This window comes from Rhamphochromis sp. 'chilingali', assembly GCF_963969265.1.
Source record: "Rhamphochromis sp. 'chilingali' genome assembly, chromosome: 1".
In the NCBI taxonomy this organism is placed as follows: Eukaryota; Metazoa; Chordata; class Actinopteri; order Cichliformes; family Cichlidae; genus Rhamphochromis; species Rhamphochromis sp. 'chilingali'.
This window is the reverse complement of record NC_137929.1, coordinates 49,177,167-49,205,046: the sequence shown is the minus strand read 5'-3', so window position 1 is coordinate 49,205,046 and position 27,880 is coordinate 49,177,167. Positions and strand designations below refer to the sequence as shown.

The window sequence follows — 27,880 nt, the reverse complement described above, 5'->3', positions numbered from 1 at the left end:
ATGAAATGACACTAATATTTCACTAGTGTTGTGTTGCGGGAATTGCCGTCTTGTGTGTGACTGGATGCAGTAAGGAGTGTATGTGATGTGTGTGTGTGTGTGTGAGCATGCGCGTGAAGGAAACGCGGGGAGCGAAAGAGGAAAAAGAGAGGGAGAGTGTGTCATGGGTAGAGAGGGCGACCGGGAGCAGCGTTCTAACGGGCTACAGGCTATGCAGTGTGTTTTCTCGAAGTGTGCAGTACTGTTATTAAAGCCTCATCTCTTCAGTACTCTCCGGTGCCTCGGCTGATTTCTGTCTGCCTCACTACTCCACAAAAGTGAAGGGAGTTAACCCCGAAGGAGGACAAACTTCGGCCCTGGAGGAAGCGTCTCCCCTCGCGTCTCCCGACCACGGTCAGGGGACTGACGGCGAGGAATGGTTAACAGTTGTAACATCACATGTCGTTAGTGTAGTCTGTCTGTGTCTTTTCTCTGCGAACAAACATTTTAGAGTTGGTTGTTATATACAGTCTGTATAAGTGTGGTTAATCTAATGAACATTTGTAAGGAGATGGCAGTTACTGTGAATGTACAGTGGGTGATTAGTAATAAACAGTCAGACAATGACTCTGACAATCTCATTCAGTCTTGCAGATCGAATGCACCTTCTGTGGAAAGTGGTACCACACAGTGTGTGTGGACTTTCCCTGTGCAGAAGGCGACTACAAATGTTGTGGGTGCTAAATAAACAGAAAAAACTGATCCCTGTTGTCTTTGCTTACTGATTGTTTTTAGTGTTGACAATCCACATTGCTGGGATTGCATCTGTCAACATGTTTGTGGGTAGATCTGGATGTATCAGGGGTTAGTGCAGCCACTCAGTCTCTACTCAATGCGATCATAGCAGCAGGTGCAGATGTGTGTCACAAGTTGATCTGGCTGTAGGCTGTGGCACTTGGCCAGAGGTGGCGCTGGTTGACTCGACTCCATGTTAGTGCACAAAGTAAACTGTTCGCTTTAGTTGTGAAGCAAAAACGCTGAAATCGGAGAAATAAACCGTGCGAGGGGAACGATAACGACGACAAGAGTCTCCCGATCGTCTACTCTTGCTGTCCTGTGAACAACATCGGCGTGGTGTTAATTGTTTGCTGTTTTCGCGATCGCGTCGCGCATGAGGATATCACCAGGTAAACTCGCCACATTTTTATACATTTTGTTGTTCAACAGCATCAAGACTGACGGAGTGTGTTTGAGACAACCTCACAAGTGTCACAGATGACACATTTGGCGGTTTTTTGCTGGTTTGTCAGTAGCAGCTCCTGAAACGCAAGACTGCCACACATCTGTTCGACCAACGCCAGTTGATCTAAACGCCAGTAGATCTGGAACACCGGTCCATGGTCACTGATAGATTAGGTGGAATAACACTACCCTCAGCCGTGGTGAGAATATCCAGAATAAATCTAAACTAGTTTATATCATTGCACAAAACCAGATTTCAATAAATGATTAAATATGTTGACCGAAGTTTTCTGCAGTTAAATTTAAATATAGTTAACGAAAGCTCCTTTTTTGATTGACATATTTTGATTCATTTATTTAAAGTGTTTGTCGAACAGATTCCACTGTTGAGTTCATCGAGTGTCAGTTTTCCTCTCCAAGCACTGAGACTGTGCAGTAAAGATAAAGGTAGATCTCAGATATACAATACACATTTAACTTTAAAAGTTGTTACCAGACTTCTCTGAAGTGGATGACATGTTGGGAGGCAGTAAGAGAGGAGGAAAGACCACAGAGGAGGTTCATGGCTGTGGTGAAGGAGGACATGCAGAGAGTTAGTGTGAAAGCGGAGCGTGCTAGAGATGGTGTGGTGCAGGCAGATGATCTCCTGTGGAGGCCACTAAAGGGGGCAACCTTTTAGGATGGCTGCCAAACGCACAAAGTGCTTTTTAAAAATAGTGTTTTCTGTTACTGTTCATCACATTAATGACCTTTTTATTGTGTTTCTTTTCTCCTCAAGACCCCCCACAACAACATGTCTGTGAGGAAGAGGAGGGTCTGGATGAGCAGCAGGTCTGTAACCAGGAGAGGAACTCCAGTCTGGACCAGGAGGACCCAGAGCCTCCACAGATTAAAGAGGAACAGGAGGAGCTCTGCAGCAGTCAGGAGGGAGAGCAGCTTGGACTGAAGCAGGAGGCTGAAGGCATTATTGTCTGGACTGATGAAGAGCGACTCACACTGCTGGAGACCATCTGGAAACCAGAGTTAAAGTTGGATAGAATAGGTATGTAAAATTATTATTGCTTTTATATTATTAAAATGAATATGACTCATGTAGGATCCTAATCACAGGTTACAGGTTTTTTTTTCCTTTTTAGAAGCACAGAAAGAATTAAAAGTCCAATCAGCATGAATGCATCTCTTTTCTCTTAACATGTAACATTAAACCTCCACTTGGTATAAGTCAAAGAAACTGACTTGAGTCTGGAACCTAACTAAGCTGTTAGCTTAATGAAGTTTTATTGCCTTAAAGGGTTGTTGGTTGTTTTCTAAATACAGTATTTCCTCGATTATCAGGAGGGTTGTGTTCTGGGACCCACCACATTAGGTACGAATCAATGAAATGGAAACCATATCTTTTCTAAAATTATTTTTTAGATGTTTTAAGCCATAATAACCCTCCCTACGCTTTTTCAAACCCTTTGTATAATCTTAAAACATCTGTATGTGTGTACAGTACCGTATCTTATATGTTGGAGCTATTTGTTCTTTATTTTTTTCATTTTAAAATTTGTTTAAAGTTTGTTGTTAGTTGACTTATATTTTGGGGTTTATTCACAAGTTTTATTTGTAGGTTAATATTTGTTTTAATGTTTGGTGTGGTTTTGGTGTTTACCTTGTTAAGTCAGTCAGTAAGAGCTGTAGGGCCATTTGTTTGTATAAATATAGAGACTGGTATTGGACCAGCATGCACTGGCCTATGTTTTTTTTTTTTTTCTTTTTTTTTTACCAGAGCAGGCGAAGCAGCAGCAGGAAGTAATAAAAAATGAATCTTGCTATTGCTTGCCAAACTGGACGAATAAGCCATAAAAACGCAACTTTCAAGTATGGATAGTGGACTGCTTTTGCCTGCGTACAAAATACAGGGAGTGCAGAATTATTAGGCAAGTTGTATTTTTGAGGAATAATTTTATTATTGAACAACAACCATGTTCTCAATGAACCCAAAAAACTCATTAATATCAAAGCTGAATGTTTTTGGAAGTAATTTTTAGTTTTAGCTATTTTAGGGGGATATCTGTGTGTGCAGGTGACTATTACTGTGCATAATTATTAGGCAACTTAACAAAAAACAAATATATACCCATTTCAATTATTTATTTCTACCAGTGACACCAATATAACATCTCCACATTCACAAATATACATTTCTGACATTCAAAAACAAAACAAAAACAAATCAGCGACCAATATAGCCACCTTTCTTTGCAAGGACACTCAAAAGCCTGCCATCCATGGATTCTGTCAGTGTTTTGATCCGTTCACCATCAACATTGCGTGCAGCAGCAACCACAGCCTCCCAGACACTGTTCAGAGAGGTGTACTGTTTTCCCTCCTTGTAAATCTCACATTTGATGATGGACCACAGGTTCTCAATGGGGTTCAGATCAGGTGAACAAGGAGGCCATGTCATTAGTTTTTCTTCTTTTATACCCTTTCTTGCCAGCCACGCTGTGGAGTACTTGGACGCGTGTGATGGAGCATTGTCCTGCATGAAAATCATGTTTTTCTTGAAGGATGCAGACTTCTTCCTGTACCACTGCTTGAAGAAGGTGTCTTCCAGAAACTGGCAGTAGGACTGGGAGTTGAGCTTGACTCCATGCTCAACCCGAAAAGGCCCCACAAGCTCATCTTTGATGATACCAGCCCAAACCAGTACTCCACCTCCACCTTGCTGGCGTCTGAGTCGGACTGGAGCTCTCTGCCCTTTACCAATCCAGCCACGGGCCCATCCATCTGGCCCATCAAGACTCACTTTCATTTCATCAGTCCATAAAACCTTAGAAAAACCAGTCTTGAGATATTTCTTGGCCCAGTCTTGACGTTTCAGCTTGTGTGCCTTGTTCAGTGGTGGTCGTCTTTCAGCCTTTCTTACCTTGGCCATGTCTCTGAGTATTGCACACCTTGTGCTTTTGGGCACTCCAGTGATGTTGCAGCTCTGAAATATGGCCAAACTGGTGGCAAGTGGCATCTTGGCAGCTGCACGCTTGACTTTTCTCAGTTCATGGGCAGTTATTTTGCGCCTTGGTTTTTCCACACGCTTCTTGCGACCCTGTTGACTATTTTGAATGAAACGCTTGATTGTTCGATGATCACGCTTCAGAAGCTTTGCAATTTTGAGACTGCTGCATCCCTCTGCAAGATATCTCACTATTTTTGACTTTTCTGAGCCTGTCAAGTCCTTCTTTTGACCCATTTTGCCAAAGGAAAGGACGTTGCCTAATAATTATGCACACCTGATATAGGGTGTTGATGTCATTAGACCACACCCCTTCTCATTACAGAGATGCACATCACCTAATATGCTTAATTGGTAGTAGGCTTTCGAGCCTATACAGCTTGGAGTAAGACAACATGCATGAAGAGGATGATGTGGACAAAATACTCATTTGCCTAATAATTCTGCACTCCCTGTATTATCTCAGTACAGCAGTAGCTTGTGGATTTGTAATTGTGGGATGCTTGGTTTGTCAAACAAAAGGAATTGCCACTACACTATATTTTAAAATACTTTGCACATATTTTATACTGTAGACAATAGCCCAGCAACCAGACCCTGAACTTCAACAGATAACAAACTGATGAGCAGTCAGGCCGAAGCCTCCATTTCTACCTGTTCATGTTTATAAAGTAAAATCACTATGACGACCACTTTAAAGTCTCTTTCTATTGGTTTTCATTTTTAATTTGTGTTTTTGGCTTTGTGTTCATACCTTAATACTAAGAGAAAGATCATATGTGTGTCCTTATTAGGATAGGGATTTGTGTTGGTGTGTGGCAAATTAGTAGAAAATGGATTTCAGGTCATTTTCACAGAGAAATGTGAAAGTAATGAGAATATTCAGAGTTTACAAAATATTTTCACCCGTTTTTCTATCATTTTTCTCCGTTTGTCTCTTCAGACCCCACACAGCAGCAGGTCTGTGACCAGGAGGACCCAGAGCCTCTACACATTAAAGAGGAACAGGAGGAGCTCTGCAGCAGTCAGGAGGGAGAGCAGCTTGGACTGAAGCAGGAGACTGAACAAAAACTAAGCAGTGAGCAGCTCCTTTCTCACAGCTCTCCTGAAGCAGAGAGCCAAGATCAAGTAGAAAGTCAGCATGTGGACTCAGGATCAACTAGAAACATGGAGCTGAAGCAGAGAAGACATCACAGAAAGACAAGTCACGATCAGAGAGTAGACAGCACTCCTGTGTCAGACAGTCAGAGTAAAACTGAAACAAAGACAAATGTTTTAAAATGTGACAGCTGTGGAAAAACTTTCAACTCTGAATCCGATCTGACTACACATCGGAGAGTTCACACACGTAATAAATCATGTTGTTGTTGTTGGACCTGTAGGACAAAATTCAGTCAGTGCTTGAAAATTCACACAGGTAAGAAATCACATCCTTGTAGCACCTGTGGGAAGGAATTAGTTTCAAAGTCAGCACTAGAAGCTCACATAAGAACTCACACAGGTGAGAAGCCGTTTTCTTGTAGCACCTGTGGGAAAAGTTTCTGTCAGAAATCAAACATGGAAATTCATACAAGAACTCACACAGGTGAGAAGCCGTATTCTTGTAGTACCTGTAAAAAAACATTCACTCAGAACTCAACACTGCGATCTCACGTAAGAACTCACACAGGTGAGAAACCGTATTCTTGCAGAACCTGTGGGAAAAGATTCAGTAAGAAATCAAACATGGAAATTCATACAAGAACTCACACAGGTGAGAAACCGTATTCTTGCAGAACCTGTGGGAAAAGATTCAGTGAGAAATCAAACATGGAAATTCATACAAGAACTCACACAGGTGAGAAGGCGTATTCTTGTAGTACCTGTAAAAAAACATTCACTCAGAACTCAACACTGCGATCTCACGTAAGAACTCACACAAGTGAGAAACCGTATTCTTGTAGTACCTGTAAAAAAACATTCACTCAGAACTCAACACTGCGATCTCACGTAAGAACTCACACAAGTGAGAAGCCGTTTTCTTGCAGCACCTGTGGGAAAAGATTCAGTAAGAAATCAAACATGGAAATTCATACAAGAACTCACACAGGTGAGAAGGCGTATTCTTGCAGCACCTGTGGAAAGAAATTCAGTCAAAACACACACTTAAAGAAACACATAAGAATTCATACTGGTTGAAATATTCATGCTTACAAAGTGTGAGACAGCTGTGAGTGATTTCAATGCAGTGAAAGCAGAGGCAGTGGCAGCTTGTCAAGTGTTCTAATCTCCCTCCAGTCTATTGGTGACCTCACTTAACATTAAGATAAATCCTTCTGTTGTGATTCTGTGATTTATAAAATGTAATTTTAATGATTATATTCAGTGAATATATGTTTGTTGTGAACAAAAAGCTTTTATATGAAATAAAACTTTGAACAAAATCTTTTCATCTTTCTTCATTCCAGGATGTCACTCACTTCTGAAAATGTGAAACTAATCTTTGGCTACGTTCACACTGCAGGCAAAAGCGCATCAAATCCGACTTTTTTGACCCTATGTGACCCATATCCGATCATGGTATGACAGTGTGAACGGCACAAATCCAATATTTTCAAATCCGATCTGGGTCACTTTCGTATGTGGTGCTGAATCCGATACACATCTGATGTTTTAGAAAGCGACTGCTGTTTGTATGGTCACGTCGCATTAAAGGCGTCTTTTACGTCACTGACACAAGACAGACGCCAATTATCAGCGCCGGAGAAGACATCGCGAACGCTTCCTGGCCATCTCGTGTGGATGTTAGTGAAACAGTTGGTAAGACAGCGTTGGAGGAACGTGGAAATTTTATTTGTACTGTACAATCGGCAGATTTTGACAGAAATCTGCAACTATCCTTTGAAGCACCGCTCCTCTCTAAAACAGCAATAAGGATCATTATTAGGCCATATGTAAATAACACAATAACTTTATTACTCAAAGCAAAATTGGGAAACGTAAAGTCCGAAGTCTTTATATTAAGGGCCAACAGTCAAACAATACGGTTTGCTCTGGGTCTAAACAGAGCGCGTTGTGTGAGACGTCTTTTTTTGCGCATGCGGGCTGCTTTGAGGGTTCACACTAGAGCACATTTGCTGTTGCATTTTATTTGTAGTGTGAACAAGCAGGCAAAAAAATTGGAATTGAGCATTAAGACCTGCAGTGTGAACGTAGCCTAAGAGACGTGTTTGGTTTTGCCTCATAAATCATTGTGTGTGTGTGTGTGGAGAGAGTTTTTCCGGAGGGTTAAATTGGGTGTTTTGCTAAAAAGTGATTCCAATGTTTCCATTTGTTTTGTTTTTTGTAATGTATAATGTCTTTACTTAAATTGTCTAATAGACTTTAGTGAGCAGGATTTGCAAAGGGGTTATATACAAAGTGTAAAAGTGTCTTTATGACTTTGCATTATTGTACCAACATTATAACCAATCCACTCCTTTTTGGCCACTTGAAATATGTTTACAGCCAGCTCATGCTTAAAAAATACATTTTTAAAGTCAGTGAGGTTTTTTTGGCTGGATAAACAAATGATATATAAAATTCACTTTGCAAATAACATAATTCAGTTTTTGACACCATCAGCTCTCCTTCACAGTTGAGTGACATCCAACTCTTGAATTGAATTGAATGAATGCTTTATTGGCCATATGCAGGTCGCCCCGCAGAGGAATAGGACCCCCCCCCCCCCCCCCCCCCCCCCCCCGACTTACACACACAACAAAGACATCACATGGGAATACAGTCGGAGATTGGCAGCATTACAGAAAAAAAACACTGAAAAAGTACACAACAATGGGAAAAGTACGAGAGGAAAAATAAAAAGAGACCTCTCCTCATGCTGGGCACCTATGGGAGGACAGCATGAGAACAGGAAACAAAAAAAACTCCTCTGCACAGAGAGCACATAAATGTCCACATCACAACATTGGAGCACGTGACAAGCCACAGGGGTTGGGTAGGGGGTGAGGAGTAATCCGAAGGAAACACAGCAGTCGTCCTGCACAGCGCAACCATTCCAGCGCCGCACACAGACCCGCCGTCTTCCCCCACAGGAAACAAGCATCGAAGGCGTTTGGAAAGAATAGAATAGAATAGAATTCAACTTTATTGTCATTGCACATGCACAGGTACAGGGCAATGAAATGCAGTTTGCATCCATCCAGAAGTGCTTTAGTGATATAGATATATTACAATATATATTGGCAATAATATAGATATGTGAGTATATTACAGAAATGGGTCTATTATGGTATGTTATAATGTACACGGTATGAAGTATGTTGTGAATATTCTATAACTATAAGTATGTACAGGCTGTAGTGAGTACAAGCTATGTACAGGATATGAACAGGATATAAATATGAAAAACTATACAGAATATGAAATAAATAACTTTACAGAATCTGAGATATACAGCTATACAGAAATGGGAACTATGCAAGTTGTAAACAGTTGTAGGATTAAAAATTATCGAATGTACAGAATGATTATTTACACAGAGCTATACAGTAGTGCAGTTAAGATAAGTGAGGGTGTAGATAGTTTCTACAGAGGCTATATAAAGTGCTGGTGGTTGTGAGTGGTGGTTCAGTCCATGTTATTATTGTGTGTTTGAGGGTACAGTTATCCATTGTGGGTGTGTGTATGTTCAGTCCATGAGTTTAACGTGGGTCAGATGTCAGGAGGCAGAGTTCAGGAGTCTGACAGCTGTGGGGAAGAAGCTGTTCCGGTACCTGGTGGTCTTAGTCCGGAGGCTCCTGTAGCGCCTCCCAGAGGGCAGGAGGGTGAAGAGTCCATGTGACGGGTGACTGGGGTCTTTGATGATTTTCCCAGCCCTTTTCAGACACCGCTTCCTGTAGCCGCGTCATATAACGTGCGGAGGGCGGTGAAAGAGGCGAAGCAGCGCTACGGGAGGAAACTAGAGTCACAACTCCAACAGAGTGACTCTAGGAGCCTGTGGCGGGGACTAAGGACAATAACGGACTATAAAGCACCAACAACCGGTATGACGAACGCGGCCGTGACTCTGGCAGACGAGCTGAACACTTTCTATGCTCGCTTCGAGGCTGCAGCTAAGGTCTCCAACAATGCTAGTGTTAGCGGTGCTAACGGCTGCAGACAGGAAGATACTGCCAGCACCGGAAACGTGCTCGTCATCTCCGAGCATGAAGTAAGGAGAGCCTTCAAGAGAGTGAACACCAGGAAAGCAGCAGGACCAGACGGCATCCCAGGTCGTATCCTAAGAGACTGCGCATACCAGCTAGCTCCTGTGTTCACTGAGATATTCAACATCTCTTTATCTCAGTCGGTGATCCCCACATGCTTCAAAGAGTCCATCATTGTTCCTGTCCCGAAGAAACCCCACCCTGCTTCTCTCAATGACTATCGCCCTGTAGCCCTCACCTCAGTAGTGATGAAGTGCTTTGAACGCCTGGTCAGAGACTTCATCATTTCTTCACTACTGGACCCACTACAGTTCGCTTACCGTCCAAATCGTTCCACAGACGATGCCATCTCTCATCTCCTCCACACATCACTCACTCACTTGGACACTAGAAGGGGGAATTATGTTAAAATGCTCTTCATAGACTACAGCTCTGCATTTAACACCATAATTCCCTTCACACTCACCACCAAGCTGGAGCATCTGGGACTCAGCTCATCTATGTGTCAGTGGATCTCCAACTTCCTAACTGGCAGACCACAGGCAGTAAGGATGGGCGGACATGTCTCAGCCTCCACCACTCTCAGCACTGGAGCCCCCCAGGGGTGTGTTCTGAGCCCCCTGCTGTACTCTTTGTACACATATGACTGTGTGGCCACTACCAGCTCCACCACCATCATCAAGTTTGCTGACGACACCGTCGTGGTGGGCCTGATCTCTGATAACAACGAGACGGCCTACCTGAAGGAGATTAGGAATCTGGAGAACTGGTGCCAGAGGAACAACCTCCTTCTAAACGTCAGTAAGACAAAGGAGCTGATAGTGGACTTCAGCACTAAGCAGGAGAGGAACTACCAGACCTCCGTCATCAACGAGTGCCCAGTGGAGAGAGTGGACAGCTTCAAATACCTCGGAGTTCACATCACGCAGGACCTGTCATGGTCCTGTCACATCAACACCGTGGTGAAAAAGGCCCGACAGCGTCTCTACCACCTCAGACGCTTGAGAGACTTCCAACTGCCCTCCAAGGTGCTCAGGAACTTTTACTCGTGCACCATAGAGAGCATCCTGGCGGGAAACATCTTAACCTGGTTCGGGAACAGCACCATGCAGGACAGACGAGCTCTACAGAGGGTTGTGCGGTCAGCTGAGCGCACCATCCGCTCCGAGCTCCCTGACCTGCACTCAATCTACAGCAGGCGGTGCTGGACCAAGGCCAGGAAGATCATGAAGGACCTCAGCCATCCCAACAACAGACTGTTCTCTCTGCTGAGGTCAGGAAAGCGATTCCGCTCCCTGAAGACCAACACAGAGAGACTGAGGAGGAGCTTCTTCCCGCAGGCGATACGGTCTCTCAATCACACCACCACACAGTACTGACCCACACATATGGTTCTTACACACACACTGGACTTTCTGGACTTTGGTTTTGCACAACACTGGTCACTATATTCTTCATTTCCGGTTAATACTTGTACAGCTGCTGTTATTGTGTATATATTTATTTATATTTAGATTTCTTCATACATTCTTATATAGTTCTATATTGTGTATTTTGTTGTACAGTTATTTTATTTTCAACTTTAATTTATATATTTATCTTTATCTTATTCTTCCCAGTTAAATTTACCCTTCATTCTAATTTGTGTTGTACAGTTATTTCATTTTTCGTTTCAAATATTTTTATTGAGAGCAAATATCATGATTGTAATTTTTACAAATTGACATAACATAGCTTATGCTCCTTTTTTTCTCTAAACTAACAAAGCAAATAATTAAACAACACCAACAACAACAAAAAAAAAAACAAAAAAAACAAAAAAAAAAAAACCCGCAGTCACCCATAAGGGGTCCCAATACCCCGGCTGTCGGCAAAAGGGAAGAGAAACAAGTAAACAAAGTTTTATATTTTCCCAAGGTATATAAGTAAAGGGTGCCAGATTAATTCAAACTCTTTTACATTGTCATTCATACTATATCTTATTTTTTCAAGGTGAAGAGTGTTTATAAGTTCAGTAAGCCACATTTTTAATACAGGAGTCTCATTGCCTTTCCAAAGCTGCAGGATCAATTTCTTTGCAATAATCAAAGCATATGCCATAAACCTTTTTTGAGAGTGTTGTAAATTTTGTGTTTCGTTGGAAATCCCAAAGATGATTACTGTCGGATTTGGTTCAATCTTACTTTTAAAAATATTAGACATATAAGTAAAAATATCATACCAAAAACCCTGAAGCCTTGGACATAGTGCAAAACAGTGTAACAGATTTCCATAGTGTATCTTGCATTTTTCACAGAGGGGGGAACACTCTGGATACATTTTGTGAAGTTTTTCCCTTGAATAGTGTAGTCTGTGTATAATTTTGTACTGAATTAAACAGTGACGGGAATTAATAAAAGGCGTATTTATGTTGTGTAAGGCCTCCTGCCAGAAATCTTCTGATAGGAGAGTCCCAAAATCTTTTTCCCACTCCTCTTTGATTGAAGTAGTTGAAGGTATACTCATCTCCTGTATTGAATTATAAAATAATGAAATTCTCTGTTCAAACCCCCTTCCATCACTAAGACATCTGTCCAAAGGATCGGACGATATGTTTTCAAATTGTGGCAGGTATGTACGGATATAGTCTCTTAGTTGAAGATATCTAAAAAAATGACTGTGAGGCAATCCAAATCTATCTTTTAAATGTTGGAATGACATAAAAGTATCATTTAGGTATAAATCTTTTAATTTACAAATTCCCAATTCCTGCCATATATTGAAAGCTCCGTCTACACATGATGGAAGGAAAGAGGGGTTAGCTGTAATAGATGTACACATTGATAGTTTTTTCAATTTGAAGTGCTTAATTATTTGTCTCCAAATTTGTACGGTATTATAAATCACTGGATTCGAATTGTAATATGAGTTTGTCAAAAGAATAGGAGAGAGTAGTATTCCACCAACACAGTAAGGAAGGCAATCCTCCCGCTCCATCTGTAAGCCGTTAGGGAGTATTGCTGTGTCATCCAATAGAAGGGAAATTATTCTTAAATTTGATGCCCAGTAGTAGTACATAAAGTTAGGTAGTGTAAGTCCACCAAGGGATCTATGTTTGCATAGGTGGTCTTTTTTTATTCTATGTGTTTTGTAATTCCATATAAATGGCATAATGATGGCGTCCATCTTTTTAAAAAAAGATTTGGGCAAGAAAATTGGGATGTTTTGAACCAGATACAAATACTGCGGGAGGAATACCATTCTTATTGAATTCACTCTCCCTATTAAAGAAATAGGAAGTGTCCTCCAGTACTGAATGTTATTTTTAAGTTTCTCCAGTAAGGGAAGAAAATTCTCTTTCATTAGGGAGCTGTATTTTTTTGGTATTGTAATGCCCAAGTAAGTGATTTTTTCATAGGATATTTTAAATGGGAGAGATGTAAGCCATTGTTTATTCTCTAATTTAATGGGCAGTATTTCGCTTTTTCCCCAGTTAATCTTGTAGCCTGCGAAAGTACTGAATTTATCAATCACGGAGAGAGTTGCTGGGAGGGATATTAATGGTTTTGTTATGTATAATAATATGTCGTCAGCATAGAGCGATATAGAATTAGAAGTGTATGTTGTATCATAACCGTGTATATCCATATGGGTTCGAATTGTCTGTGCTAAGGGTTCCAAAGCCAGGGCAAATAATAATGGACTAAGAGCGCATCCTTGTCTTGTACCTCTGCTGAGTTTAAACTGAGTTGATAATGTCTGATTTGTAAGAATTCTGGCTGTGGGATTATTATAAAGTAGTTTTATCCAAGAGATGAAATCTTGTCCCAGTTGAAATTTTTCTAGGACTGCAAAGAGGTAGGACCACTCCACATGATCGAATGCCTTTTCGGCATCCAAGCTAAGTATAAGTAGGTCCTGTTGTACCTTGGGGGAATAGATTATATTAAATAGACGTCGAAGATTATTAAAAGAACTCCTGTTTGGAATGAAACCTGTTTGGTCTGAATGCACCAATTTATCTATTACTGTATTAAGTCTACTCGCTAGTATTTTAGCCAGAATTTTTTGATCAGAATTTAATAGAGAAATAGGTCTATATGATCCCACTTCCTCCGGTGCTTTGCCTTTTTTTGGAAGTACTATAATAGTTGCTTCATTCAATGTTGGAGGTAGGGTGCTCATTTTGTATGCATGGTTATATAATTTAAATAGATATGGACTTAATTTGATCTTAAAGTATTTATAAAACTCATTCCCTAACCCATCAGGGCCTGGACTCTTGTTGTTTTTTAGTAATCCGATAGATTTTGTAATTTCTTCAATTGTGATCTTAGCGTTCAAAATATTGGCATTTGTCTGGTCTAACACAGGAAGATCACATTTATCTAAAAATTCCTGCATTTCATTAGGCCCTGCAGTGGGATGAGAAGTATAGAGGGATTCATAAAACTGTCTAAAGTTATCGTTAATATCTTTGTGTGATGTGACCAAATTTCCGTTACTTGTTCTGATTTTATGAATCGCTCTATCATTTTCTAGTTTCTTTAGTTGTCTGGCTAGCAACTTATGGGGTTTATCCCCAAATTCAAAATAGTTCTGTCTCACAAAAGTGAAAGTTCTATTAATATTAATAGATAATATTTGGTTTAGTTTATATTTTAGTGCACAAATAATATTATACTTATCTAAAGAAGGAGCCATTGCATTATTGACGTCCAGTTCGTGGATTCTTTTTTCTAAATTTAGCTGTTCTAATTTATTCCTTTTGTTCCGTGACGCTTGATATGATATTATATTATTATTATATATACAGTTATTTCATTTTTAACCTTAATTTATATTTTATTCCTTCCTAGTTAAATTTACCCTTTTTAATTTTTCATATTTATTTCCTATCTTATTCATAGCCTTTTCCTTTTTTGTTTTCTTTAGGTCACGAGCAGTTGTCCAAGCATTTCACTACATATCGTACTGTGTATGACTGTGTACGTGACAAATAAAATTTGAATTTGAATTTGAGATGTCTTTTATGGCAGGAAGTGGTGCTCTGGCAATGCGCAGGGCAGTTTTCACGACCATCTGCAACGCCTTCCGGTCCGAGGCAGAGCAGTTCCCGTACCAGACTGTTATACAGTTGGTCAGGATGCTCTCGATGGTGCAACGATAGAAGTTCACCAGGATGTCTGAGGACAGGTGGTTCTTCCTCAGAGTCCTCAAGAAGAAGAGGCGCTGGTGAGCCTTCTTGACCAGCTTGGAGCAGTTGGTCGTCCAGGTGAGATCCTCGGAGATGTGGACTCCCAGGAACTTGAAGCTGCTCACACGCTCCACAGCCGTCCCCTTAATGTGGATGGGTGGATGTGGGTGAGCATTCCTCCTGTAGTCCACGATGAGCTCCTTGGTCTTCTCGGTGTTAAGCAGCAGGTTGTTTCTGTCGCACCACTCAGCCAGACGATCCACCTCCTCCCTGTAGGCGGCCTCATCGTTGTCACTGATGAGGCCAATCACCGTGGTGTCTGCAAACTTAATGATGGTGTTGGAACCATCAGCAGGTCTGCAGTCGTGGGTGAAGAGGGAGTAGAGGAAAGGGCTCATCACACAGCCTTGTGGTACACCGGTGTTCATTGTGATGGTAGATGAGCAGCGGTTATCCAGCCGGACATGTTGGGGGCGGTTGGTCAGGAAGTCCAGTAACCATTTGCAGATGAGGGAACTGATGCCCAGGTCTGTCAGTTTCCTGATGAGTTGTGAGGGGTGGATTGTATTGAATGCTGAACTGAAGTCTATAAACAGCATTCTGGCGTAGGTGTTGTTGTTGTCCAGGTGTGAGAGGACAGAGTGCAGTGCGATGGAGACTGCATCCTCTGTGCTCCTGTTCTGGCGGTATGCGAATTGGTGGGGGTCCAGGGTGGGGGGGGGGCAGGATTTGAAGTGTGCTAGGACCAGCTGCTCTAAGCACTTAGTGATGATGGGGGTGAGTGCTACTGGGCGGTAATCATTGAGGAAAGATGGGTTGGAGTTTTTGGGTATCGGGACGATGGAGGTGGATTTGAAGCAGGCCGGTACCACAGCGTGGGCCAAGGACAGATTGAATATGTCTGTGAGCACTCCTGCAAGCTCCCCAGAACATGCTCTGAGAACACGCCCGGGGATGCCATCAGGACCTGCAGCCTTGTGGACATTGATCCTGCTCAGCACCGCTCCTACATCGGTGGGGGAGAGAGTCAGAGGTTGGTGGTCTGGCGTCATGTCTGCTTTGGTTGTGGTTGTGGGGTTCCCTCGCTCAAAACGAGCATAAAAGTTGTTGAGCTCGTTGAGGAAGGAGACATCAGAGGATGCGGGGGAGGGTTTGGTGTTCCTGTAGTCTGTAATGGTCTGGAGTCCTTGCCACATGCGTCGGGGGTTGGAGTTGGAGAAGTGTTCTTCTACCTTCTTTTTGTAATGGTGTTTGGCTTTTTTGATGCCCTTCTTTAGATTAGCCCTGGCTGTACTGTAGGCGTGTGCATCTCCTGACCTAAAGGCGGTGTTGCGGGCCTTCAGGAGGAGACAAACATCCCGGTTCATCCAAGGCTTCTGGTTGGGGTACATGGTGATCCGTTTCTGGGTGGTGACACTGTCTGTGGTTTCGGAGATGTAATCCAGTACAGATGAGGCGTACTGGTCCAGGTCTGTGTGGGTGAACATATTCCAGTCTGTGTTTTTAAATCTGTCCTGGAGCACTGCGTCTGTCCCCTCTGGCCACACTTTAATTGTCCTCACAGCAGGTTTCACATGTTGGATGAGTGGTGAATACCTAGGTGTGAGGAACAGGGAGAGATGGTCCGATTGTCCAATGTGGGGAGCCTACAATGTGTGGCTTTGTAGGCTCCAGCCAGGTTGGAATACACAGGGTCTAAAGTCTTGTCTCCTCTGGTGTGGCAGGAGACATGTTGGTGGAATCTGGGGAGGACTGTCTTTAAGTTGGTGTGGTTGAAGTCGCCAGCAACAATAAAAGCAGCCTCGGGGTGTTTATTCTGGTGTTTGTTAATGGCTGCAGAAAGTTCTTTCATGGCCAACCTAGCATTAGCGTCGGGGGGTATATACACGGCAGTGAGTATGATCGAAGTGAATTCTCTGGGGAGATAATAAGGTCTGCATTTGACCATTAAAAACTCCGCATTAGGTGAGCAGTGACTCTCAGTAGTAGTGGAGTTCATGCACCAAGCATTGTTAATATAAATGCACAAACCTCCACCTCTGGTCTTGCCGGAGTCATCTGCGGGAGGGGGATGAGTGCGTGCTTATCAGTGTAAGTGTATGTGTGTGCGTGTCTAGAGTTCAGCTGAGACAGTGTCCTTCGCTCTATCAGGCTAAGTAAACAGTCTGCCAGCCAACCCAGGTGGCCTTGCATGGGATGGGAAGAATAGTCATCACACAGTCGTTATCAGGGAGTTGTCTTGGTCGGCTCCAGCCTTGGGCCTGAGCAGCTGGCGCCGTGGTGTCCATATGTTGAATATTAAGATTATATGACAATAAAAACAATATAAAAGGAACTTGGGATGTGTTAAACAACTTAATTAAACAAGGATCTTCTGGAACATCATATCCTGAATATTTTACTGATGCAAATGGTGAAAATCACAAAAAACAAATTCTTCATAAATGTTGGCCCTGAACTAGCAGCGGACATCCTGTGTCATAAAAATGAAAATATCAGTAATATTAAATCAAATCCATTTTCACTGTTCCTCTCAGCTACAAATGAGCAAGAAGTAATAAATATCACATTAAAATGTAAAAGTAAGTCTTCAATGGCTTATCATGACATAAATATGTCTGTAGTTAAACAGGTTGTTCTGAATATTGCTAGTCCCTTAACATATACTGTATCTGTAATTTATCATTTCAGTCCGGTTGTTTTCCAAAAAATTGTGAAAGTAATACCACTATATAAAAGTAATGACAAACACAGTTTTACCAATTATAGGCCTATTTCTCTACTGCCTCAATTCTCAAAAATTCTAGAAAAACTTTTTAATTCAAGATTAGAAAAATTCCTTGAAAAACATCAAATAATAAATGTTGGTCAGTATGGTTTCAGAACACAAAGAACCACTTCAATGGTGATAATTGAGGCAGTAGAAGAAATTACTGATACACTGGATAAAAATAAATATGCAGTTGGTATTTTTGTTGATCTCAAAAAGGCCTTCGACACAATCAATCACTCAATTTTATTGGATAAATTGGAAAGATATGGTATTTGAGGGAAAGCTGGTAACTGGTTAAAAAGTTACCTAACGGGTCGGGAACAATATGTTAGCATAGGGCATTACCATTCAGAGAAACTTGGTATTACATGTGGTGTTCCCCAAGGGTCAGTGTTAGGACCAAAACTTTTCAATGTATACATAAATGATATTTTTGATGTTTCTCAAGTACTTAAACTCATACTTGTTGTGATATTTTGATACCATGGTAGCATTTACAGGATATTGTTTTATAGTGATATTATACAGGAAAACTGTTACTCAATAAGGCCCATTTACTAGTTGTTTTTCTCTTTCTCTGTGACCCAAGAATTAATGTGTAAGAATCACAGGATGGTACCTCAAGGTCGAAAATACCACAGAGATCACTTCCTTACTGTTATGATATTTTGATACCACGGTAAGCATTTACAGGATATTGTTTTATACAGGAAAACTGTTACTCAATAAGGCCAATCTACTAGTTGTTTTTCTCTTTCTCTGTGACCCAAGAATTAATGTGTAGGACTCACAAGCTGGTACCCCAAGGTCGAAAACACCACAGAGATGAGACCACTTCCTTACTCCCATCCTCCCTTTTTCTTTATCTCCTGGAAAAGGCTCGTTAAAGGCTAGGTGGTTCGTTTCAGAATTCACTAATGAAAGAACTCTGTATTTTATGTCTAGGAGTGTATTTTGCTGGGATGATCATAAATTATAGCTGAACTGATAAACTACACACAGGATACTTCTTTGCTCACAAGGCAGGAAGACGTTTCCTTATTTAGTCTGTACCGGTTTGAACTGGGAAAGCTGACACACGAACCTTTTTTTTCATCTATATAAACTGCTGTGTATCAAATAAACCTTTGAGTTGATTTGGGAAGGCAACCTGAAGCAGTCTGTGTTTCCTTGTTCTCCCAAGCTGCTCCCGGCGCTGTAACTAACCCAGCTGAACGGCATACCTGAGTGTTACTTTAAATAATTAGGAATCTTAGAAGGAAAGGACAAAACTCTGCTTATCGCTCACGCCACGGAGGAAACCCGGGACGGCAATTTCCTTCACTTACTCCCATCCTCCCTTCTTTATCTCTTAGAAAAAGGCTTGTTAAAGGCCAGGTGGTTTGTTTCAGAATTCACTAATGAAAGAACTCTGTATTCTATGTCTAGGAGTGTATTTCGCTGGGATAATCATAAATTGTAGCTGAACTGATAAACTATACAAAGGATACTTCTTTGCTCAGAGGGCAGGAAGACTCTTCCTTATTTGGTCTGTACCGGTTTGAACTGAGAATCTGCTGACACACGAACCTTTTTCCTCTATATAAACTGTTGTATTATGAATAAACCTTTGAGTTGGTTTGGGAAGGCAACCTGAAGCAGTCTGTGTTTCCTTGTTCTCCCAAGCTACTCCCGACGTCGTAACTAACCTGCTGAACGGCATAATTCTGGTGAATTTAAAGAATTCTGCGATTCAATTAATCTTACCCAGCTAGTCTATCTTCCTACCAGGCCAAATCTTAAATGCCCTGAAAAGTCTACATTAATTGATTTGGTTTTAACAAATGTACCTCATAAATTCTCTTCACTTGGTGTTTTCTGTAATGACCTAAGTGATCACTGTGTTGTTGCTGTTTGCAGAAATGCTAAAATTCCAAAATGTAAGCCACGCATAGTGTGCAAAAGGAATCTTAAACAATTTAATGAACAGGCTTTTCATCATGATTTGTCATTAGTTAATTGGGAAAAAATCGGACTATTACCAGATGTAGAGCTAGCTTGTGTAATGTGTAATTGTTTTGTGTAATTTTAACTTTGTTTGTTCGTATGTATTTGTCTTGAAATGTGCTGCCTCTTGGCCAGGACTCCCTTGAAAAAGAGGTCTTTGATCTCAACGGGACATTCCTGGTTAAATAAAGGTTAAATAAATAAATAAATACCTGAGTGTTACTTTGAATAATTTTGAATCTTATAGGGTAAAGACAAAACTCTGCTTATAGGTGCCCACGCCTCGGAGGAAAACCCGATCCACGGATGACCCGGGACGGAGATTTCTTTCAATACTGTTGGCAGATGACACCAACATATTTTTCAGTAACGATGATTATACTGATCTTGTAATGACCGTAAACAGGGAGCTAAAATTAATAAAAAAATGGATGGACATAAATAAATTATAATTATAAATTAATTATCATTAATTTAAATATAAATGAAACTAAAGCAATGTTTTTTGGTAATTTAAAATATAATATAGAATTACCAATTGTCATTGAAGGTGTACCAATTGATAATGTGAGTGAAAACAAGTTTTTGGGAGTCGTAATTGATAATAAAATTTCATGGAAACCCCACGTCAGACACATAAAAACCAAAATTTCCAGAAGCCTCGCAGTTTTGAACAAAGTGAAACAATTCCTTGATAAAGATGCACTTCGTACTCTGTACTGTACCCTGGTTCTTCCATATCTTACATATTGTGTGGAAGTGTGGGGAAATACATATAAAAATACAACTAATCCATTAGTCACAGTACAGAAACAAGCACTGCGTATTATTCACAAGGCTGGTTATCTAGATCATACTCACAAATTCTTTCTTCAGGCAAAGTTACTTAAATTCCAGGATCTGGTTAATTACAATACATCCATAATTTTGTATAAAGCTTTTACTAAACTTTTACCGGCAAATTTACAAACTAGATTTGAAATTCGAGAAAACTTTGCAATCGCGTGAACTGTGTATAGAGAGCGACAGCACTGATTGGTGAGTGATGATAATTTGCGCACCAATTCCTCTGACATCGTCTTATTAATCGTTAGCTTACTATGCAAACATGACAAGTGAAATCTCCCGCAGCTTAAACATGTGAGAGGTTGATCGCGCAGAGAATCGCTGAGCTTATGTGAGTGTGTGTGTAAAAGCAGCAGGATATATATTTCAGTTCTGCTGAGCCAAATAAGACAGGTCAGGGTGAAGAAGTGACAGCCAAAGAAAAGCTTACCACAAAACGGAGAAGTTATGACAAATAAGGCAAAAAGAAAGTGCAGCTTTATGGTTTCATGGACAAAATAATTTCTGTGGCTGCGATATGATGAGCTAAATAACCAGGGGTGCACATAAGTGGTCCGCAGGTGCGCATTCGCTGTCAAAATAAAAAACACGCACAAGGGTTAGGGTTAAATTTAAAAACTGTACTTTTGAGTTAAAATATATATTTATAATTTTAATAAATGACAAATTAAAAAGGCATGAACATTTTATTTTGTATCGAAAAAATATCGAACCGTGAATTTTGTGTATCGTTGCACCCCTATATTCTACCATATGCAAACCTATATCACTAAAAGATTATACTGACTACTAAATACAATTTTCCATTGACATTCCCTCCTGTTGTCAGTAAAACTAAAAGTGAGATACCAGTTTGTAACATCTTGTTGTACATTTTCAGTCACATCGTCATTAATCACACAAAGTCTTCATGTTCCAACAGGTCGGGGTCATTATCATTATCACTTGTCATGGCTATGTATGCAGCAACAGTAGAAAATATTATGTAGTTAATCATGAGTTTTAGACATGGCAATATACACGTTACAAAGACACAAAATAAAAGTAAAAATATCCCAACTCCGATGAGTAGTCTTTTTAGCACCTGTAACCAGGAGTCGGTGTAGAGCCAAGAAAACCAGTCACTTGTATCACTTACATAGTCCTGATTTTGGGCCTGCTGGATCTGTCTCAAAGCATTCAGGGCGTCAGTCATGTTTAATGAGTGTGCATCTTCTTTATGTAAGTGCAGCATGTGTTGTTGAAGAGGACACAAAGTCCCCTTTCTCTGCTAGTATCATAGAGTAGTTCTTCCCTGGGAATTGGTCCAGGAACATATATAGTGTGGGGTATGTTGCCGTGCTGGGTAGATGGGAACAGACAATAGTCTGTATTTGCCGATTCTGCTTTTGTTCTGTCGTGAATATAACGGTACCAGGCATTGTTCATCCACGGATGGATGTGGTCTTGCGTCATGTCTCTTAGGTGAGAGTTGTCGTGTGTCCATCTTTTCTGCCTTTCTCCTGGTTCAGCTGCTGTTTGCGTCAGCTGGGGTTCTGTATGGGTGAGCGTCGTAGTCAAGGTAACCAAGAGGGTCCACCTTCCCATGGTTGCACACAGGTCCGTCACGCCTCGCACTTGGTTGCCCTAGAGTTGATCAGAGGCTGGAGGTTGAAGTGCGAGCTTACCCTACGGGGGCTCAATCAGCACTCCCCCCTCACCACTGAAACAACCAAGTGTGAGATTTCTCTATTGTGCTGTCTTGGGGGTGCCGGGGTTTCCTGGGACCTCAACGTTTTTGCAGTGGCTCTGATATATCCAGGAGGGTCTCTCTGCTATTTTGCAGGCAGTTGAAATGGTCAGAAGCACTTGAATTGGCCTCTATCAACCCCCATCACCTCACTTCAGGCCTTCATCCTGCGATAGGAATACTTATGACTCTTCTACTGTCCATCCTCTGCAGAAAAACCTCTCTGTGGAAAGGGTGCTGGGTCCAGTTATCTTACTGCTGTTATGATCCCAGCAGTCTTCAGTGTGTCATCGTATGCATAGTACAGTGACACAGCATTAGGTGATGTTCATAGGAAACTGCTGTTATCACCACCATAGCTTCTGGTTCCTGTGCTTTCACAGAATCATGATGACATCCTTAGATTCCCTCTGCGCTGTTGATTGAGCTTGGCACGCTCCCCTCATCCTTCAGGTGCCCGTCCGTTGTCCACAATCTCCTCTGTTGGCCTCTGGAAATCCCCCCTGGCACAGCTCTCATTCCAACGCAGTTTCATGGTCCTTGCTGTGGCTCCAAAGTCTGATCTCATAATGGGCCCCAACCAGCTCGACCTTTGACCTCAACCACTGCCTGGGCTGTCAGTTATGCCTGGAATGGTTCACGCTTCTCACTGGGCCTCTGAAGATTTCTCAGGAGATTACTGCTGCACCTGTATTTCCTTGCTAGGAGGAAAAACTTCTATTTGGAGAGCATGTCAACAATCATCAAACCACATTCTTTAGTTCAGTGAACTTCACTTATAGGCCATCAAAGCCTCATCTGAACATGGATGCACCACTTGCATAGGTTTAATACCCGTTGAATGAACTGTTAATCACACAAATCGCTGCAAAAATCATATAAAACAAAATTTAATATTAATTCCAAAATTTAATGTTAATTCATTGTTTCATATTAATCCTGGATCCCTCATCTTGACACATGGACATTCCCATGAGTCAACTCATCAAAATCAGATTCCTGTCTTAAAGAAAAAGATTAGCTAGATCATATCCCAGGTAACATCAGGGCATCTCCTCCTCTGGAGCAGCACCACCCTGGACCTATAATCCTGCAATAAAAATGTTAGTGTGTTTTGCATATTAAATTTGCTTAAAGACTGGCTCCGCCAGGAGCCTGCATACACACCATCATGGCCTGGAAAACAAGATCTGGAAGTGAAATCAAATTTCACACTTATAAACAATTATATCATAAGAGTAATAAGCATTCTTAGAAAAACAAACATTAGCAATACACATTGACTGTGGTCAGACGGTGGTCAGACACAGGTCAAACGCAGGTCGACAGGTTCCAGAGGTGCCATAAAAAGACCATAAAGTTAGCCATCCATAGCTGTGGAAAGAATGTTATTCACATCATCAAAGTAACCTTCACATTTTCCCAAAAACACAGTGTAAAAGCATCACCAACTCATAACCTGTAAACACAGTTTCCTTCACACATAAACCCAGAAATCCTGTAGTAGAAAAACATTAACTAATCCTCTTATAAATCACATGATCAAACACATGAAAAACTGCAATGCTGTAGAAAAGAAAATATAAATGTTAGCGCTGCGCAGGCGTATGCATACTTTGTCACAGTTACCTCTGTAAGCAACACAAGGTAGTGAATAACACCCCTGGTAGATGCACAGACACAGAAAATGGCATTTCAAAGGTTAAACCATCATGCAACCTCGAATGTTGCTATCATCTTTCTGCTCCTGTAACAAAAAACACATAAATTCCTCCACCCTTTGTCCTGTCTAGGTGGAGGTTAACCTTGAGTCGTGGTCAAGTCTTGTCAGCTTTTACCAGTCAGTCAGTTTGTTTTTTATTTCCATTCATTCATTCATTCATTCTTTCTTTGCTGATAGTGGAACCTGTCGTCGCATTTAGTTTCCACTTTCAGCAAAATGACGTCATTTCAAAAGAAAAAGAAGAACTTTTAGATCGGATTTCCTTGCTGAATCCTTTTTAGGAAGGCACTCTCATTTTCTAATTGTCCCAAATAAGTGGCGGTCTCCAGAGCCCATTTTAATGTGGAGAAACTCACTTGTAACGGTTTTCTCGACATGTCGGCATAGCGCTTTTAATTCCCGACGTACAGATCTGCTTAAAGAAAAGAAATTGACAAACAAAATCAGTGCCTGTTCAAAAAATGAAAAATAACAGAGATTATCAAACAAAACTTTCAGTGCACTGTGAAAGTATCAAAATAAAAAGGCCTTGTTAAGTCATGACACAAGCTCCTCATCTCAGGAGGGTAAATCATACCATTAGCATGGTTTATCATACCATCATACTAATTGGCAGGCTCAACTTCACAACAAAAGAAAAATCATCAGCTAGATTAACTCCAAACCAACCATCAGCTGCACAACACACAATATAACCCTAATGTCATATTAGCTATGAGTTTAATCCCCAGGTCTGTGCTCTTCACTCATTTAGGCCACAGATCTATTTTATTCAATTTTCCTTTTTCCCTTCATCATAAAACATGTGACATGTTGTAATGCACTTCACAAAAGAAGTTTGTTCTTATGTATTCAGAGTTGTGTATCTAGGTACAGGATTCACTCGCACATCAAAACAGGAAACTCAGTGTTTTACAGTCTCCACTCAACAAACTCCAAACATCCCATTCACTCGTGCTAGAATTCAGTCACCTTTCATTAATCTAGGAACGATCAACTAATTTGCATATCAGCTATTAACCCACTAAGTTGACAGGACGACAGAAATGCATGTTCAAAATGTTATCACAAAAATAGAATTTCCCTCATACAGTAAATTACTTTGTGCTGCATCAATCAAGCAGAAAGCATCTCCCAATTTACTATATTAACAACTAAATTTATTGTCTGATCACTGGTTGGTCAAACCAGAATCTTTTTTCCCACAAAAGTTAAACTGTTGTCCTGCAACCTAGAGAGTCAATTTGTTGCATTGGATAAATTCAGTATTTGATAACAAGTGTCTGCTAAATTGACACTATTTTAACACAGATGAGAGATAACAAGCTGATCTTCATTGCATGTGTGTTTGTGTTATTAGGCAGGTTTAATGCATGTCTGTGGAGCTGCATCTCCAGCAGAGCATGTTCTTAAAGCTGCCTTTCCTACACATTTCTCTACTATTATTTGATCATTTTGTAACTGATGTACTATGAGTCCACTGGTCTTTGCATCACACTAAGTGACTTGGACAAGATGATAAACAGACTCACATGCTTAAGATGTTGTCTAATCTTCATGAGCTATTTTGTGTTTGTATTAGTAGGGTTAATGCATGTTCTGCTTGTGTGTGTGATTTTGTATGTTTCTTTTTGCAGTGTTTCAGACTCCTTCTCAATTTTCCAACTTAAGCAGTCAGTTTTGTTTTTCCCAGGTTTGCTAACCCAAATTTTGATTTCCCCACATTTAACACCAGCACTCCTCTGTGTTCTACTTACTCACTCTGTTGTCCTCTCCCACTACAACAGTCCAATAGCCGGCAGTTCTCCTTCAGCTTTGTCCTATGTTCCACTGTCTCTTCTTGCCATTTTACTCCAAAGGTGGCAAATGTCAAACTCCAACAGTCTCCTCAGTTGTCCTCAAAAGTTTTCTTCACATGCATAGTGAATTTGTAGCTTGTTGTAAACACAGTGCCATTCATCCAATCAGTCAGGATGATGGGTTTGCTCTTCTTCTCTGATGCTGTTTGTCCACACTGCTGCTGCTTGTTGGGACTCTTTGCTCAGGACTTTGCTGCTGTCTCTTTATCTGCCATGTTATTGCTCTTTGGAGCTGCATTCCTTGTCTTCAGGGAGGAGTGAGCGCTTGCTTGTGAGTTTGAGAGACACATGGTGCTGTAAATAAGTCAGCCAGAAACTTGGCCTGAATGTTTCCAATGATGTTAAACTATGACTTTCTTCCGACCGCTGCATGTGGAAAATTGATTCAGGTCTGCTTTGCACCTGAAAGTGACAAACTAAGACATTTTCATTATTATTATCACTGCTTCATCTCTCTCTCTCTCTCTGTTTTTGTGAACAGTCCTTTCTTAAAAGCAGAAAATGAGATTGTAGTTCTTGGCTGATCAACACAAAACCTTTTTCCTATGATTATTTTTCATCTACAATGTAAATTTTGTCTCTTCTTCACTCTTTTTTTTGTTTTGTTTAAATAGCTGGTGACCTGCAGAATCACCGCTCTCACAATCAGAGGCAATTACTTTTACACAGCGCACAAAAACACTGTGACGTCAGACACATTCACACTCACTTTTTCATCTGCATAAATAAATCACATGGCTGATGATATGTGCCATGGTGATCCATAAATATGATCACCAGTTTATTTAACAATTTTTCCACCCAACAAAACAAATAAACAAAAACATAATGCTGATGCTATGAACACTCTACACATGAGTCAAGATGCAGAAAAACTGCTCACGGAAACGCTGCACACTCTAGATATCACAGTTCTGTTTCCCTCTCTTTGAGGAGTTCTCAGACAGCTCTCGATCTGATGATGTGTAGCTTGCTCATCAGCTCAGAAGAGACCGCAACGCAACTTCACAGTGGTCGCGTGCTTTGCCACACAGTGGCAAAGTCTTGCACTTTCATATTCAATTCAGCTTCTCCATCATGTACCTTTAGATGTTTCATACAGGGTTCAACATATTAGTTGTTTTCACAGGTGTGCTCTATATCTCGACCATGGCTCATAATAAGACGACAGTCTTTCAAACAGGTCAAATGCCTCTATGCACATCATTAGTTTAAATATTTGCCTATTTTACTTCATCTCATATGTCATTATACTGAATTTGAGCAACCCTAAGCTTAATGCAGATTTCTATTAACAACTGGTTAAATTAATGGTCTGGAGCACTGGCTGTTGTTGATCAGGGCAATCTAAAGAATCTGCGTTTTTTGTTTTTGTTTTTGTTTTTTTTTGCTTTTTGTGGATTTCTCCACCTATTTGCACTTATTTTACCTGCTCCGGTTTGTTGTTTTTCTAACCATTCCTCATCAGCTGTTCATTTTTTTTTGTTTATCCCCCATTTTCAAAGATTTTGCTGGGCCGTTGCTGGCACGCTTGACTTCAGAGTGGTTTACTGATACGGCCTTCGACTTCACCCTAACGGTGAAGCGGTATCAGTTTTATGAGATGAAACTCAACCGTTCTCCTTTGTCACCAGTACGTGAGCCTCAGCAAAGAAAACAAAAATGGAAGTAGTTCAGCAGCGTATTGTGCTGTAAAATCAACTTACTTCCAGACACATACACACACATAGACATTTGCGCGCTAATTTGTCACGAGATAATTTCAGCTACCTCTAAAACTCAAGTCTAATTCAGCTCTTTCCGGCGAACCCAACCTATTTTAATTTCTTTGTCTCAACGTGTTTTCATTTGAATTTGTCACGAAGTAATTTCGGCTACCTCTAAAACCTAAGTCTAATTCAGCTCCTTTCGGCGAACCCAACCTAATTTATCACGTTACTTTAAACCTTTGCGGCCGTCTTATATACCAAAATAGTGTTTCTCACTCTCCGACGTCTCACTGGTGATTCAGATCATCGGACTGAATCCCACCGCCGTGGACCAGATTATAACACCGGCCCAGACCCGAATTTAACGTCCTGGGGCTCTCTCCTCGTCCATGAGGGCTGTGCACAGGCTTCGGTGCTGGCTCCCCACGGCGTCAGGAATCAGTGCTGGATCCTGGAACAGAGTCACAGATAACAGTTCTGATATTTTCTGCATCCGGCTCGAAGGACCAAATAATGTTAGGGAAAATGTTCTAAAACACTTCTTCAGTAAAGACTCAGAGAAGAGAAACACACAGAACGTCTTGCTAGCAAGGGCAGCCTCCAGACAGAGAGACTCGCGCTAAGAAACTGCCCCTGTCTTTATTTTATACTTCAGAGTGTGTGTGTGTGTGTGT

The 27,880-nt window shown here is 41.0% G+C and overlaps 1 protein-coding gene across 1 annotated transcript; it reads left to right on the top strand.

The window, feature by feature from the left end:
• Window positions 1-163: 163 nt before the first annotated feature.
• On the top strand, window positions 164-27,678 carry LOC308408415 (uncharacterized protein; the record flags this gene model as incomplete). The annotated part of the gene is made up of 6 exons (XM_080900635.1): window positions 164-167; window positions 268-393; window positions 2,000-2,263; window positions 5,163-5,972; window positions 27,003-27,134; window positions 27,509-27,678. The coding sequence occupies 6 exons, from the start codon at window positions 164-166 to the stop codon at window positions 27,676-27,678; spliced, it is 1,506 nt and encodes a 501-aa protein (XP_080756761.1).
• Window positions 27,679-27,880: the final 202 nt, after the last annotated feature.